This window comes from Camelus bactrianus, chromosome 9, assembly GCF_048773025.1.
Source record: "Camelus bactrianus isolate YW-2024 breed Bactrian camel chromosome 9, ASM4877302v1, whole genome shotgun sequence".
NCBI classification, from domain to species: domain Eukaryota; kingdom Metazoa; phylum Chordata; class Mammalia; order Artiodactyla; family Camelidae; genus Camelus; species Camelus bactrianus.
The window spans coordinates 16,644,019-16,659,429 of NC_133547.1; the positions used below are offsets into that span (position 1 = coordinate 16,644,019).

At 51.7% G+C, this 15,411-nt stretch overlaps 1 protein-coding gene across 2 annotated transcripts in view; it reads left to right on the forward strand.

The window, feature by feature from the left end:
• The window catches only part of PEPD (peptidase D), a 106,938-nt gene that overhangs the window by 24,079 nt on the left and 67,448 nt on the right, over positions 1–15,411 (forward strand). The window contains exons 5-7 of one of the 2 annotated variants that reach the window (XM_010950048.3): positions 723–770; positions 2,132–2,193; positions 8,854–8,898. In XM_010950048.3, coding sequence (XP_010948350.2) covers positions 723–770; positions 2,132–2,193; positions 8,854–8,898 — 155 coding nt within the window. The remainder of the gene's footprint in view (positions 1–722; positions 771–2,131; positions 2,194–8,853; positions 8,899–15,411) is intronic. The other variant, XM_010950049.3, reaches the window with a different exon arrangement.

Here is a 15,411-nt window from a genome sequence, read left to right on the forward strand (position 1 = left end):
TGGCTGATGCTGTGTGATGGGCACTTGGCCACGGGAAGGCCTGTCGGGGGGCAGCAGAGGAGGGAATGAACCAATCTGCTGCATGGGGATAGGGAGGCCAGCAGGCAGGGGCTTCCACCCTGAGTACAAATTGATGAAGCAGCTGAGATGGGGAGAAGGCATCCCAGGCGGAGGTAAGAGCCCTGGCGAAGGCATGGAGAGATGAGCTTCTGTGGCCTGCTCCTTTGGGGGGCTAGGTAGGAAGCCACTGGTGTGTGTGGCGAGGTATGAGGTCTGAGTGGGCTGTAGGGAAGGAGGAAACCTAACCCCACATGGTCCAGGAGATGAATGAGGGCAGGAAGGAGAGGCGTCTACCTGGGAATCAGAGGCTGGTGGGGCCAGTGGCTGAGAGATTGCCACAAGGGGTCTTTCAGGAGGGGCCTGGCAGATGGACAGAGGTGCTGGCCTCGGAGGGTGGGTGGGTCCAGCTGTTTGGAGCTGGGACCTGCATGGGACGTGGAGGCAGGGCAACATGTGGGGAGGTATGCTGAGTTCAGATTTGAATCCCTCTCTGCCACTGAGAGCTGTGTGGCTTTCAGAAGTCCCTTATTTTCTGTAAGCCTCCTGTTTTACGGATCTGCTTGATCCATGTGAGCTGTCACTGTTTAGTAACGCTGCTATGTCATCTCCATCACACTTCGCGTGGGTTGTGCTAAAGTGGATTTTTCTTTCTGACCTTGCAGATTGCCAGTGTCCTAACGTCACGGAGCCCCTCTGTCCTCCTCACTTTGGTAAGTGGCCTGTGTCCAGGGACCAAGCAGTATTTTTTTATGGGGAGGGGCTTCAGGGAGCTGCTTGCCCCTACAGAGGTCAGAGCTGTAGGGGAGGACTGAGAACTGAGAGCAACAATCATTGGTGATAAGTAGTGACACTTCAGTGTGAACAGTTGAATATGTCCAAGACCATGTCCTTGATTCTCCAGTCGCCCTGGGATGTGCTGTGTCCTGTCCTGAGGCCACTGTGGACAAGACGCCACACACACTGCAAGGGTTAAAACCCAGCTGTGATCTATCTGTCAGGCTGAGCTGGTGGGATTTGTGGATGCAGAATATCAATTTGCTTCCACCCTGTGTCTCCTCCATTGTTAACAGAATTTGAAAAACACACCCTTTGCATCTGCCATGAGGATCCTGGGCTGTGTGGCATCAGAATTTGGACTTGGGGCACTGAATGACCGAGGTCCTGCTGCAGCCTTGGGTGGACAGGGGTGCACGGTGCACCCTAGCAGGGTGTTGAGGGTGTTTGGGCTGTGGAATGGCTCAGAGGAGAAGCCTGCTCTCTTATATTTCTTCAACCTTGGGGAGCTTCAAATATGAAGAGTGTGCAGCCCTTCTTTCCTCCCAGAGTGACCCTTCTCTCCTTCATTAATTGATTTTTACAGAAATAGTTCCCCTCGGTTATTTTTGTTAGCACTTCGCGTGGTCTCTTTTCCCCGCTCCACTATTTTGGTGGCTGAGAAGAAAGGTTAGATGATTGTGGTCACAGAGGGTCCAGTGTGTTTTATCGGGGTGGGGAGGGGGATACAATTAGACACCGACTTGCAGCTCTGGTGGATGAAGTGGTGATTTAGAAGGCCTTGCCTCTCAGGGGATGGCAGGTTTTCCTCTGAATCTTTTGTTTTGTCTCAGTTCCACTTGGAGTCTCCTTATGATTAGGAAAGGAGAGAAAGGTAACAGAGTCCTGGTGTCATCGAGAAAGGCCCATCCTGCCTGAGTCCAGTCCTGCCCCCATCTTTGGAAGGGCCGGATCTGACAGTGCTGGTCGGGACACTGTTCGTGGGGAGCTTGTGCGCACACGCGTGCACAAGGGAGACAGGCCAGCCTGGGAGGGCAGGTTGTGGTTGGGGATGGTGCCGGTCTGCACTCTTCTCCCCCAGCCCCACCCAGTGGCCGAGCAGCCCTAGCTGGGGTCAGCCAAGGGCTTGGATGGAGGAAGCCTTGTTTTCTCTGCTTTTGAAGCTGCCCTTCTGCTGGGACCTGGCTTGGAGCCACCTGAAAGGCAGGAAGTGGTGGGTTGGCCGGGCTGGGGTGGGGGCTCCCCGTTCTTACCTCTGTGTCTGGTCTGTGCCCTCAAGCTCCCTCTCTCTCCGCAGCGCGGCGTCAACACCGACAGCGGCAGTGTCTGCAGGGAGGCGTCCTTCGAGGGCATCAGCAAGTGAGTGCTGGGGCCCCGAGAGCTGTCTTCCTTCATCCTCCACCAGCTCACATCTTCACCAGCTGCTCCAGTCCCAGAAAGGGCCCCTCCGCTTTACCTGCCCTCACTCCCCAGTTTAGCCCCAGGTCGAGCCCCCAAGCCCCGTTCCCCCTTCTGGGCCTCTGCGCAGAAGGCCAGGTGTTGGGCGCACGGAGCACGGCGCCTCACCTGCTTTCATCCTCACGCCCTGGCCCCTGGAGTGTGCCGCCTGCCAGCTGTGCCTGTGTCCCTGGGCTGGCTGGTGACTGGCCCTGCAGGGGGGTCTGTCTGCAGCAGACAGCCCTTGAGGGGAGGCACCTGCTCCCTCCGGCTGCTGACTGTGGCGAGCTCTCCCACCCGCCGGGTCTCCTGTACCTCCAGCCCCAGCCCCTCCCCCACCACACATACTCTGCACCGCTGTGTCCTCTGTTGTCCTTTGGTGGACCCAGGCGGTGGCAGAGGAAGCGCCTTATAATTATGCATGAGCCTGAGCCACGGGGGTTTGTGCGTATGTGTGATGTAGGGTGATTAGGAGGGATTATGAGCTTATAAATATGTATCACGTCCCCCAGTGGTAAGCACGATGGGGCAGGGGGAGCGGGTATCAGGTTTGCTTCTTTTCACCGCACAAATCTCCGCATCCTCTGGGAATTCCCCGGAGCGGCCTTGCCTCCCACACCGGCAGTGATTAGCCCGGCTCGTTGAGATGCCGGCCGTGGAGCCGCTCTTTCCCCAGGCCCTTGAGGAGGGTGCTGCGGGGCGCAGCCGGCTGCTGCCTGTCCTGGGCCCAGACCTCCTGGTCCCCCAGCACTGCCAGGTGCCAGGGCTCCCGTGCCCTGCTCGCCTGCCTCCACCAACACCGTGGAGTGTCTGTGGTCCCATGGGCTGGTCCCCTTGGCCTTGGCTGGGGTCTGTGCCTTGTTGGGAGGTCCTTGAGCTGGGAGGAGGGAGCCCTGGTGGCTGCCACACTGATCGGTTCTGTGACCTTGGCAAAACTTGCCTCTGAGCCTCAGCTGCCCCTCCCCTCCCCCATGTAATATGATGCTGCTTGGAGTTGCCATGGGATGAAGTGAGATCCTGCTCATCCCAACTGGCTTGGAGCTGGTACTTAGTGAAACAGTTGCCTGTGAGCAAACCCCTGCCATGCCCTGATGCCCCTCTGGGCCTCAGTTTCCCCAGCTGTGTAGTGGGCCAGTGGACTTCAGGATCTCTGATGACAAGAGTCCTGGATGTCAGAGAGCCGTGGGGCTTCTTGGCTATGGTGTCCTTGCCTTCCCCTTACTCCCTCGAGGTCTCTGCTGCGGAGAACACCTCCTTAGCACCCTGGAAGCACAGGTCTGGTGGGTGGTGTGATGGATATGGCTCCTGGCTGGGAGCTCAGGATGTGGTCCCTGAGAGCAGAGCTCTCCTGGCTGCTCCCTAAGGTTTTCTGGGGGAAGGCCGGGGGCTCCTAGGGACACGATCACTGTTGGTGAGCAGTGGAAGCTGAGGCCTCGTCGCCATTCCTCCTGGGAGGAGTCCCACTGTGAACCAACTTCTCCCTCCACTGAGTAGACCCCAGCCTCTGTCTCCTGCTGCTCCCTGAGGACCCAGAGTCCCTGCCAAGGGCCTAGAGGAGCCCATGCTTGGCCAATACCCACCCCCCCATCAGCATTTGGGGGGCTTTTTGGAGAGCCAGGGCTTACCTTAACTGTGCACACTCTCCCAGACACTGGGCTGGCCCTCCCCAACCCATGGACCAGTCCTGACGGGCTGACGATGGGCTGCCCCGCAGGCCCCTCACTGCTGGGCTGAGCGCCTGCCCCCATATGGGGGATTTGTTTCCACACCCTCCTGTCGGGCTAGGTTTTCTGACTTGGAGAATGTACTGTAAGTGAGAGCCCCCCACGTGTGTCTCTCTGCCTTGGGGTCCCCTGGCCTGCCTATGGTACTCCTGCCCTCCTGTCCCCTCACACCTTGCTCCGGGCCTCACATCCCGCTGTGGCACCTTTCATATAGCTCCACCCCAAGGGGTTGCTCCCTTTGGGTGCCCCCTACCCCCCATGCCATGACCGCTGACCTTGGGCCCCCTGCCGACACTTTTCCTGCAGAAAGTCTCGTCTGTATTCCTGGGGTCTAGGTGCAGCTCAGCCCCTGCCTCCTACCCACCCGGCTTCCAGCACCTCAGCTCTGCCACCTTCTAGCCTCTGTGCCAGCCTGGGGAGGCCCTTGTCCTCCAGAGCCGCTGCGGCTGGGTGACCGCGTTCACCTGCCTGCCGAGAGCCTCTCCAGCTGTTTGCGGGGATAATAATAGCCTGTTTCCTAAGCAAGATGAATCTTGCTGTCGTCCTGCTTTCCAGTGCTCAACTGCTTCTGTCACTGGTCTCTCCTCACTGTCCTAATGAAGTGTCTTATTCCTGGAATTTTTGTTTTTGACCCTTTTGAACTTCTCTGTGATTCTTCCCACCTTGACTCCTTGATTGACCTGCTCTGACAGAAGTTTGGGTTTTGGCCTCTCAGTGTGTCCTGCTGGGCCAACCCAGGCTGCCTTTATCTCCTGGCCTGGGGGTGGAGGTGGGGGAAGCTTGTGGTGGAACAGTGGCCTCACCTGCCAGACCCTCTGGGCCCTGGTCCAGTCGAGTGGTCTTCCTGTGACCTTCTCTCCAAGGGTGGCTCCTCAGGGTTGGCTTCTTCAGGTCTGTCACCTTTGTGAGCTGTGCATTTGGTCCTTGGAGACCTCAGCCTTCCCTCAGCCTTCCCGGATCAGGGCCAGGCCACCGGCTGCCCCCTGCAGGGAGTGTGCCAGGTGTCACAGTGATGGGATTGGTAGAAGACTAGGAGCAGGGAGGCAGAGGCAGGGTGAGGGTGGGAGACGTACCCAGAGATTCCTCATGGCCTGGGGTCCCTGGACTCACCAAGGGGGTGGCTTTATCCTTCCCAGAGAGCCAGGGCTGTGGTTATGCTGGGGTGAAGGGAGCAGGTGGGGACAGTCCACAGTCCTCATGCTGAGTTTGGGCTCTGGCCAGGGGATAGGGTCAGGCGCTCATTGCCAGGTCCTGGCGAGGCATGGCCGGGGCTGTTTTGTGGAGAAGGTAGCCCTGCAGTAAAGACAGCTTCTTCCTGGGGGCTGCAGGTAACACAGCTGCCTGGAGCAGCAGCCTGGGTGCAAAGGCAGACATGATAAATCTTTGTTAGCATCTGAGGAGGTCAACTAGAGAGCGGATTTTCCTGAGAGAGACAGAGACAGACTCTGACAATGAAGGGAAAGAGATTATCCTTCAGGGGCCAGGTGGCCTGTGGGCTGCCTTCCTGGCCTGAGACAGTCCCCTCCAAGGCATGCAGACTGCCGAGGGGCCCTGGGCGGGGGCAGTGAGTGCTGAGGGCTCTGTTTCATGCCACTGTCTGACAGAGAAATATGGTCGATATTTTACATCAGCTGGGTGCTCAGGATAAGCATATTTCTTATCTTTTGGCATTTACTTAAATTGCCTTGCATATTTGAAGACAATTGGTTACAAATTAATTCCATTTAAATAAGCAGTTAAATATGAAATTGCTGATTTTGGCAGTTATTAATGCAGGAATATTAATATTCAGTGATGTGAATTTTTAAACCCACGAAACAGAGGGACATCATTAAAATTTGACAGTCACAATAAAATGCCAGTCTGTGGTGTGGGGACCATTGGTTTTCTGGTTACTGTTAACTTACGTATCAAGTTAATATTTAGGATTGGGCTTCTCCATGAGTCTCCTGAAGAGATAAGAACCCGCCCCCAGCAGGTGAGGGGACCCTCCTGAGGCTTGCTCTCCATCCTTGGGTTAGAAACTGCAGGGAGGCAGGGCTGGCCGGTCCCACACGACTCAGCCTTCATCACCCAGCCCACAGGTAGAGCCCACCAGGGAGTTACCCTCTGCTTCCAGGACACTCCCCACCGTCATGGGCTCTGGTGGGCTTCATAGTTGTTTTCGCACAATTATCACGTGCTGGTTGTAGAAAACTCTTAACTGGCACATAGGCAAAAGTAAGGCGTGTTCCAGTTCCATTACCCTGAATTAAACTGTCACCACCACAGTGCATGTCTTTTGGGCTCTTCTGCGTGTGTTTCTCTGAGTGTTTTTGTGTCTGAGTGTGCATTTGTGTGAGCCTGTGTGGTTGTGTGTGTGTGTATTTGGGTGTGGATCTTTGTGTGTTAGGCTAAGTGTATGCTCATCTCTGTGTGTGTGTGTGTTTGCATCTGTGTCTGTGTGCTGGGTCATTTTGCTGCTTGTGCGCGTGGGCGGGTGTATGTGTGTCTATACGTACATTTTGTAAAGTGAGATTTTACTGTCATGTTTGGCTTTTGAGGAGACAGGCCGCTGCTTTTCCTGGCGTCAGAGTGACATTTGGCAGAATGGGAGTCGGAGTCTGTGTTGCCGTCTTTGTTTATGTCATCCGCTGCTCTGTTCTTCACTCTGAACCACTTGGCTGTCTGTGGTCTCTTTGATATTTCACAAGTAGGGCTTGATTCTACAACATTTTAGTTGACTTTGAATTAAGTAGTCTTAATTGTGTAGTTAGGGATCCTGAAAGCTTTGAAGATCTGGAATTCTCTCAGCCTGCTATCACCCCCTTCTCTCTCCTCTCCCTGTCCCTCCTTCAGCCAGGAGTAGGGGTGCCAGCTGCACACCCACGGCATTAGATAGGTGTCTTCAGACACCAGTCAACGAGGCCGTGGAGAGTCCCCAGTTGGTCACAAGTCTGTGTGCCCCATGTGTAATATCGTGACTGAGATGCAGCTGGGGGCAGAATCCCAAGGGTTGAAGGCTTGCCAAGGATTCTCTGCTGAAGCTTGTACATTGTGCTGGGCCACGTTGTGCTTCCCCAGCTGTCTCACCAACTGATTTCTTGAGCTCTGGGCCACACATGACACGAATGTCAGTGATGTACCCCAACCTGATTCTTTTGTCTCCTGGGTTCTCTTTTCAGTTGTATTCATCTTATCAAAGGACAACTTTTGGCTTTATAGGTTTTTCTCTATTGTGTGTTTGCTTTTTATTTCATTGAATTCTGCTTTTAAAAATTTCCTTTTAATTTCTTTAGGTTTCGTTTGTTTTTTTCCTCTACCTTCTTGAGAAAGAAGAAAGGGGTATTTCTGAGAAGTTCAGATCATTGATTTTCAGTGTTCTTTTCTATTCCATACACATAGAGCTATAAATTGTCCTCAAAGCACTGCTTTAACTACGGCTCACCAGTTATGCTATTTCATGTTTTTATTTTCTAATGTCCTTGTTATTTTTTAACAGTAGGTGTTTAGAAGTTTATTGCTTGATTCTCAAACAGTTTTGGACATTATAGTTTTCTTTCTGTTACAGATTTCCAGTCTAATTCTACTGTAATCAATCAGTATTCTCTGAATTTCAATCCTTTGAAGTTTGTTGGAACTTCCAGCCTGTGATCACTATGATAAATATTTCATGTGTACTTGAAGAGAGTATGTAGTTTGCAGTTGTTGGCTGTAGTGTTGTGTATATATCAATGAAATCAAGTTGGTTAATTATATTGTTCATATCTTCTACATTTTTAATGATTTCTCTTGTTCTGTCAACAGAAGAGGTATGTGGAAATCTCAAACTATGCTTGTAGATTTGTCTGTTTTTTATTTCTATTCTGTCAGTTTTTATAAATCAATTGTATTGGAGTAAAATTTACATATAATAAAATTTGTTATGTGTATAATTCAGTAAAGTTTTAAAAATAGCTTTGTCGGGATATAGTTCACATTCCCTACAATATACCCACTTAAACTGTACAATTAAATGCTTTTTGTATATTTATAGATTTGCGTACTTATCATCACAATCAATTTTAGAATATTTTCATCACCCAAAAAGAAACCTGTATCCATTAGCAATCATTCCTCTGGCCCCTGGCAACCACTCATCTACCTTCTGTCTCTGAGGATTTCCTGCTCTAGCATTTGATATATATGGAATCATGCAGTACGTGGCCCTTTGTATCTGGCTTCATTCATTTAGCATGTTTTCAAAATTCAGCCATGTTGTACTATGAATCAGTACTTTGCCTATTTTATGGCTGAAAAATATTCCAGTCTGTGGTTATATTGGTTTCTGTTTGCGCAATATACCTTTTTCCATCCTTTCACTTTTAAGCTATCTGTGTCTTTGAGTCTAAAATGTCTAAATGTTTCTTTTGACAGTTTGATTGTATGTCTGGATGTGGATCTCTTTGAGTTTATCCTACATGGAGTTCATTGAGCTTTATGGCTGTGTATACATTAATGTTTTCCATTAAACTGGCAGTTTTTAGCCATTATATTTTCAAATATTCTTCTTCCCCATTATCTCTTTCCTTTTCTTCCGGGACTCCTATTATGTATATGTTGGTGTACTTGATAGAAGAGGCTATGCTGTGTCTGCCTAGCGAGGGTGGAGGATGGTGTTTTACAGCCAAGCAGCTTGGTCTCTAACTGACTACACTTGGGGGACCTGGCCCGGGCTGCCAGGTCTGCTGCAGGAAGTGAGCAGCAGGCCTTCCATGGTCCAGGGAGTCATGAAGTTAAAGCTTGGGGCCCTTCTCTCAATATGTCTTGAATGACATATTTCTTGCTGAGAGATGATAGATCATTGAACTAATGGGCTTGACTTGTTTTCTCTCTGTAGGTTCAAGGTCAACAACACCATTCTTCACCCAGAGATTGTTGAGTGGTGAGTAGGACTTGTGTCCACCCTGGCTGTTTGCTGTGCTCCGTTCAGGAGGGTGAGAGACTGTTCAGCAGGCTGTTCCCACCCACTCCCTCTCAGAGAGCCCCTCTTCTGTTTTGTTTGGGTTTCTTCCTGTGTCAATTGGTCTGTTTTTCCAGAATGGCGTGAGTTACTCAAATGTTAATAAAATTTCTCTTTTTCTTTATATAGGAGTTTTAAAAAAAATCCTACCATAAATAAGCCAAACTTACATAGCTCAGTTAAAGTAGACAGTGAAAAAAGTAAAAAGAAAATCATACGTAATCCTGTTGCCAGGAGGTAAACATACTTTCCTCATGTCACGTGTATGTCTTTCCTAGTTGGCATCCTTTTTGCACGTCTTGTGTTGCCTGCGTTCTTCCCTTGCTGGTGCTGGCAGCCCCTTCGTGTAGAATGGTTTCTGTTACGTCACTTCAGGCGAGCTGTCTCTGGCTGAGCATCGCCTCTGTGGACCCTGGAAGAGGCCCTCCAACTCTGATGTGCTACCAGTTTTCTTCCTAAGCCATCGAGTTGCTCTTTGATAGCACCAAACTGTTTTTAAAATTTGTTGTCTGGCTGCACGTCTTCTGAATGTAGAAGAGAGGAGAGGCAGGGCCTTCGCCACATCATCCCCTGACTGGGAGGTGTGTGGATGTCTCACGTTTGACCCAAAGGCCGAGTATCAAGTTTCCCTGTCTGGTTGGGGGACCTTGCTCACCTAGGCTTGGAGCTTGGGGACACTGTGACCTAAAGGTTGAGTCTGAGTCAGCTGGTGAGGTTGAGGGAAGTGCAGAGTGGGGGAGAAGGGGAGAGAATGATCCGGGCCAAGGGGCTGCTTATTCCAAGGTTGGAGACGAGAAAGGTTGGTGGCCTTGTGTGGACAGTGTAGAGCCACACACTGCGGAAGTGGTGCCTGATGTTGGTCAGATGGGCAGGGGCCAGCTCGGCCACGGTGTCTGCCTGGACGTCGTCTTGAGAGAAATGGGATCCAGGGGAAACCCTAAAGGATTTAAGCAGGAGAATGGTAGGATCGGGTTTGCATTTTTCAAAGTTGTGGGTTAGGGGTTTGGGCTTAGCAGGTACAAACTACTGTGCACAAAATAGACAAAGAACAAGATCCTACTGTATAGCACAGGGAACCACATTCAATAGCTCGTAATGTCCTATAATGAAAAACAATATGAAAAGAAATACATGTGTGTGTGTAACTGAATCACTATGCTGTACACCAGAAACTAACATGACGTTATAAATCAACTCTACTTCAGTCAGTCAATCAGTCAATAAAAGTTGTGGGGCAGGAGTGGGAGCAGGCTGCTGCGGGGTCCCAGTGGCAGTGAGGGGGTGGTGACAGAGTAGAGAGTAAGGGGTGGTCACAGGGAATGCTCCTGGGAGGAGCTAACCTGGATGCCTGAGAGAAGGCTGGAGTGGAAGGTGACTCCGTGTTTTTGTCCTGAACAGCTGGGAGGGGCAGGTGCTGTGGCAGATGAGGGGCTTGGAGGTATGTTGAGTTTGAGGCAGGTGCCAGTGGGAGAGAGGCTGGGCCACAGACGAAGATCTGAGGGCTGTCTTCAGGCACCAGTATGCACCCTTGGGAGAGCTGGAGGGTGGGCCGTTTAGCAGTTCTGTTGGCAGCTGTGGCCCAGTGCCCATAGTGGCCACACACTCTGTGATCCTGTTCCTGGCTGCCTCTCCTTGTTTTTGTAAAGCAGCAAATGCCTGGCCCATCTGCAGCCCCCACTTGGCAGAAGAACAAATCCTGGGTACTCAGGAATGGGCCATTGTCCCCTTATGCCCCAGATGTGACATCCCTCACAGCTGCTTATAGTCCGGATGCTCTGGAGACCAGGTCTGGGTTGTGCACCCCCACATCTCCCGAGGGACAAGTCATTAGTTTGTCACTTTGGAACAAGCATGCTTTAATTCCAGTGACATTTCCAAGGTTCTGAGGTAGAGTCTGCGTTCATAAGATACTTACCAATTTTATTAAAGCCAGCAGCAGAAGGACTTATTTGGCATTTGATGGCAGTAGAACTATTTTAGAAATGTCACATTGTCCTTAACTGCCTCAGGGGTGTGTTTTAGCAGCATGGGTTCTGGCCTCTGCAGGGACTGTGGTCATTCTTGGCGAGATCCAAGGGGTCACAGTCATCGCTCCCCTCCAGTAACTGAAGGAAGGACTGGGGAAGGGGATGGCGGGCAGGCCCCTCATTTACAGGAGAGACTGGGCTTCCATGGTGTTGAATTACGACTCATTGAGGTGTCTTTGGGTCCCTGTGTCCTGAATGCTTTTACTACCCCCTCTCCCTAGGCCCCTAGAGAGAGGCTGCCTCGGGTAATGGAAAAACTGTCCACTCGGGCATATCCAAATCCTAACCCCCGCCCACCCCCAACCCTCCTCAGGAAGCCATTTAACTTTCCTGAGTCTCAGCTTCTTCATCTATGAAATTGCAATGTAGTAATGCCTGACTCACAGTGTGGATGTGAAGACTCATGCTGCCCACCAATTACCGTAGACCAGGTGGCTTATAAACAACAGAAATTGATTTCTTGCAGTTCTGGAGGCTGGGAGGTCCAAAGCCAAGGTGCTGATGTACTTGTCGTCTGGTGAGGACCCACTCTCTGGTCTATAGATGGCCAACTTCTTGCTGTGTCCTTGCATGGCAGAAGGGGCGAGGGAGCTCTCTTGGGTCTCTTTTATAAGGGTACCAGTTCCATCATGACCCAAGCCACACCCCACCCCACCAAAGCTTTATCCTACCTCCAAATACTGTCACACTGGGGATAGGAGTCAACCTGTGAATTTTAGAGGAAGCACAACATTCAGTGTACAGCACCAAGCCTCAGCTTCCTCACCTGAAAAGTGCAAGTGGTCTCCCTCGAGGGATGGCTCAAGGATTGAGTGAGAGCATAGCTCAAGTGCTAACACATCCCAGTAATATTAGCCATCACCTTTTGAGATGTACCTTCTGTGTACAGGGTGCCGTGTTAAGCACTGGATACACGTCACCTTATTTAAAGAGGTATTTCATTTGTAGGGGCTCTGATTATCCCCGTACTACAGATGAGCCAACTGAGGCAGGGGGAGGGGATTTGCCCAAGAAAAAGCCAGGAGCTGAGCCCAGGCCAGTGGTTCTAGCTCCTTGTGCTGCCCTGTGTGGCTCTGAGGAACATCGTGGATTTGGGGGTGATGGGGAGCTGTCTGAGTGTCAGCCTGTCTCTGGGTTCATTCTTGGCCACTGGACCTGCTCAGAAACCCCAGAATAGATCTCGTGTCAGGCCAGGGTGTGGTGGGGTGGAGGGCCTTGGGATGTGCCTCTGCACTTCCTCCAGCACCGCGTCCTGCCTCCCCGGTGGCAGCTGGGCTGGGGAATTGGGATTCTTCCTGGAGCCTGTCTGATGGGGAGGCAGCAAGCAGCCTCTTCTAGCACAGGGGAAGCTTCCACTCTCATTTGTGTTTGGGTGTCACTCATTTCCCTTCTGTGACTGCTTTATTGTTTTCTATTCTCTCCAGCAGTGCCTTTTTGATTTCCTGTAAATTCCTCTATAATCAGACTCCTCTTCCCCACAAACATGAGATCATAACTGATCATTCTTTTCCTTGTGCTGGGTATTGCAGCTTGAAAGTGGAGGTCGAAAACTGAAACTTAATAAGGGCAGGCGTCTCACTTCCATAATTTAGGCTGTGGTTCTGCTTTCCTGTTAGGCAGATGATGAAACTGATCTGAAGGTGGGGTAGGAAATAAAAGGAGATACTTCTATACTGCTTAAGAGCTTAGCGCCATGGATTTCAGTTAAGCACCTCTGGAAGCATCACAAAACAAGCATGTCAGCCATCGCCAGGCACCTTTGTGGGTTTTAAGTGCGACCATGTTAACCTGAGTCACATGCTGGTGTTAGAGCTGTTGATTACACAGTGCCAAGGCGTCCTGTGCGCATTCATCAGGCAGTGGGGTAACCTGTCTATTTCTACTCCCCTAACTTTCTGTGCACTGGAGACGGTGAGGTGTGGATGGTTTGGGGCAGACGCATCTCAGGGTCCTGCGTCCTGGGTAACGTGTCCGAAATGAGAAAAGGTATGTTGATGATGACCTAGATTCTTGGTGTGCATATGGAAAGTATTCCAACAGGCGTCTGCCTTTGTCTCCCGATGAATAGGCGTTGAATCCTAAGTCAACGAGAAAGCCAAGAGGAAAGAGAGGATCAGAGAGTGGGGGGTACACCCGGCTTACTGTGCACCAGAAGGTCAGACACAGGATGTGGGGGCATCAGGCCCCAGTCCCGGGTCTTCCTGCATGTGATCTATGTCTTCCTGGCCCCGGTCAGGTCTCAGGCACCCTCAGCTCACAGCTGAGCTAAACCACCGTTTTCTTCCTGGCTCTGGTTTCTTTGAGAGGACTTATTGATTGAGCCTCCTGGGGCTATGTAATTCCAGCCAGCTCTTTCCTTTCTATCCCTCCTGTTGTTCTGGGATTTTACCCCTTGCATCCTGGGGTCACGGGGTAGGGAGGGAATGGCCGTGGGGTTCCTAGGGTATTGAATTCCCACCCACCTCTCCCTCAGAACCAGCCCCTGCACATACATCTCCAGGAGAGATGGAATTCCTGTCCCTTCAAATGGGTTTTTGTTCAACACTGGCACTTTGATACTTAGAGACTGATTTTGGAAATCCTTCATCCTGTCTTGCTGCTGTTTTAATCAGTGGAGCATTCAGACCTCACTTAATTGATGTCTTAATCCTGAGTTTAATGCCCAGAGGCAGTTTTGTGACCTGGGAATATTTAAGGGGGAAAAAAAAAAGAGGTTGCACAAATGAATCTGAGCCTAGTCCAGTTTTTGCCGTTTTATGCCTGTAGCAGGGGACTCTGGACTGGTGTTGGGGAGGAGCCTCCGCCCCCCACGCCCACCCGCCCTGGCCCATGGTGCTGCTTTTCTCCTTGGTGTGGGGATCCTCACCAGCATGGCCACGAGCCTGGGACTCTGCCTGAGTGTCTGCGTCTTTCGCACACATCAGGCACCTCCTCTTGCTGATGGAAGAGCCTGACTGCCTTCTGCCCAGACTTCTTAAGTGGCATCCGTGTTGCCCTGTCCTGAGCCTTGGTCCTCTGATGCTTCATGGCGGAGGTGGCCTTCATCCTCTCCTGGGGAGAGAAAGCTCATGGATTATTCTAACTACCACCCTACACATCCTCGGGCCGGAGACGGCTGGGGCTGAGTGTGACACGAAGCACCCCTCACTCCAAGGCCTCCAGAGGCTGAACCAGGGTGGAGTCCCCTCTCCTTGCCTTTTTGTGCTCAGGAGTAAAGGAGGTGGCCTCATCAGATTCAGGGCAGTGACTTCTTCCAGCAGATAAGGAGAAACTGCCGAATGCTGAAAAGTCTTACTGCTTTCTGCAGTAACCTCAGAAACAGTTTCTGGTGCTGGTGGCGTGGGGATAACTGGGCCAGGCTGGGACGCCTGGTGCCAGGGCGAGAATTCAGGCCCAGAGTGTCCTGTGGATAATTGAGTGAAGCCAGCACACGCCAGCCATCTACTTTCAGGGCCTTTAAAGCTTGGATTAAATTGGGCCAGGCCAGTACTCAGCCAGGCCAAAGGGCCTGAGCAAACCAGCTAGAGGTTTAGCTTGTCACCTTCCCCAAAGTAAAACTGGAAAAGAAAGCAGGATTGTGGGCCTCGATGGCTGAGCATGCTTATCGTCTCTGACGGGCAGGGAGCGTGGTCTGGGCCCCAAGCGTCCTCTCTCCTTGGTTGGATGATGTCTTTTCCTGGCTCATTTCAGGATGAGAGGTGCTCACGCTGCAGGGAGGAGGCCCAGTGGCGAACCTGTGAGGTGGGCTCCTGGGGTTCAAATGCTGGGGCTGCCTCTTCCTACCTGTGTGGCTGGGGGCGAGGCAGTGGTGGTGGGAGTTTGAGCTGCTGAGGCCTTGGGGAGGTCCTGCCCTGGGTCTGCCAGGCTGCACGACATCCCATGCTCACCTGGTGAGCTACCCAGCATGGGCAGGATGCAAGAGACCTTTTTTTTTTTTGAAATGAGCCATTATCTCTCCTGACTGGAGTAGGTGTTTTCCAGCTCCGGTGCAATGCCCAGGCACTGTTCCTAACTTGTAGTTACTATGTGTCTGCTCTGGGCCAGGCTCTGTTCTGGCCCTGGGACCCTGCCCTCCGGGGCTGTGGGCCCAGGAGGAAACTTAAATGAAAATGAAATGACAAGTGTGATAACTTACTGAGGATTCACATAGCCTGCCCAGGGAAGAGAGGGAAGGGATTTAGCCTGGGGAGGGGCTGGAGAGAGCCTTCCCCACCCCCCTTTTCTGAGGAAGGTGCATTTTAAGGTGAGACATAGAAGTTGAGAGGACAGGAGCCAGTTCCAGTCCCTGTGGGGGTGGATGGGGTAAGTGGTGGAGACACACGGGGTGGGGCCTGGGGAGCCTCCTGGTCACCTCGTAGTTTTAACTTCATCCAGACGACATCTAGAGGCTGCTCAAGGTTTTAAGCAA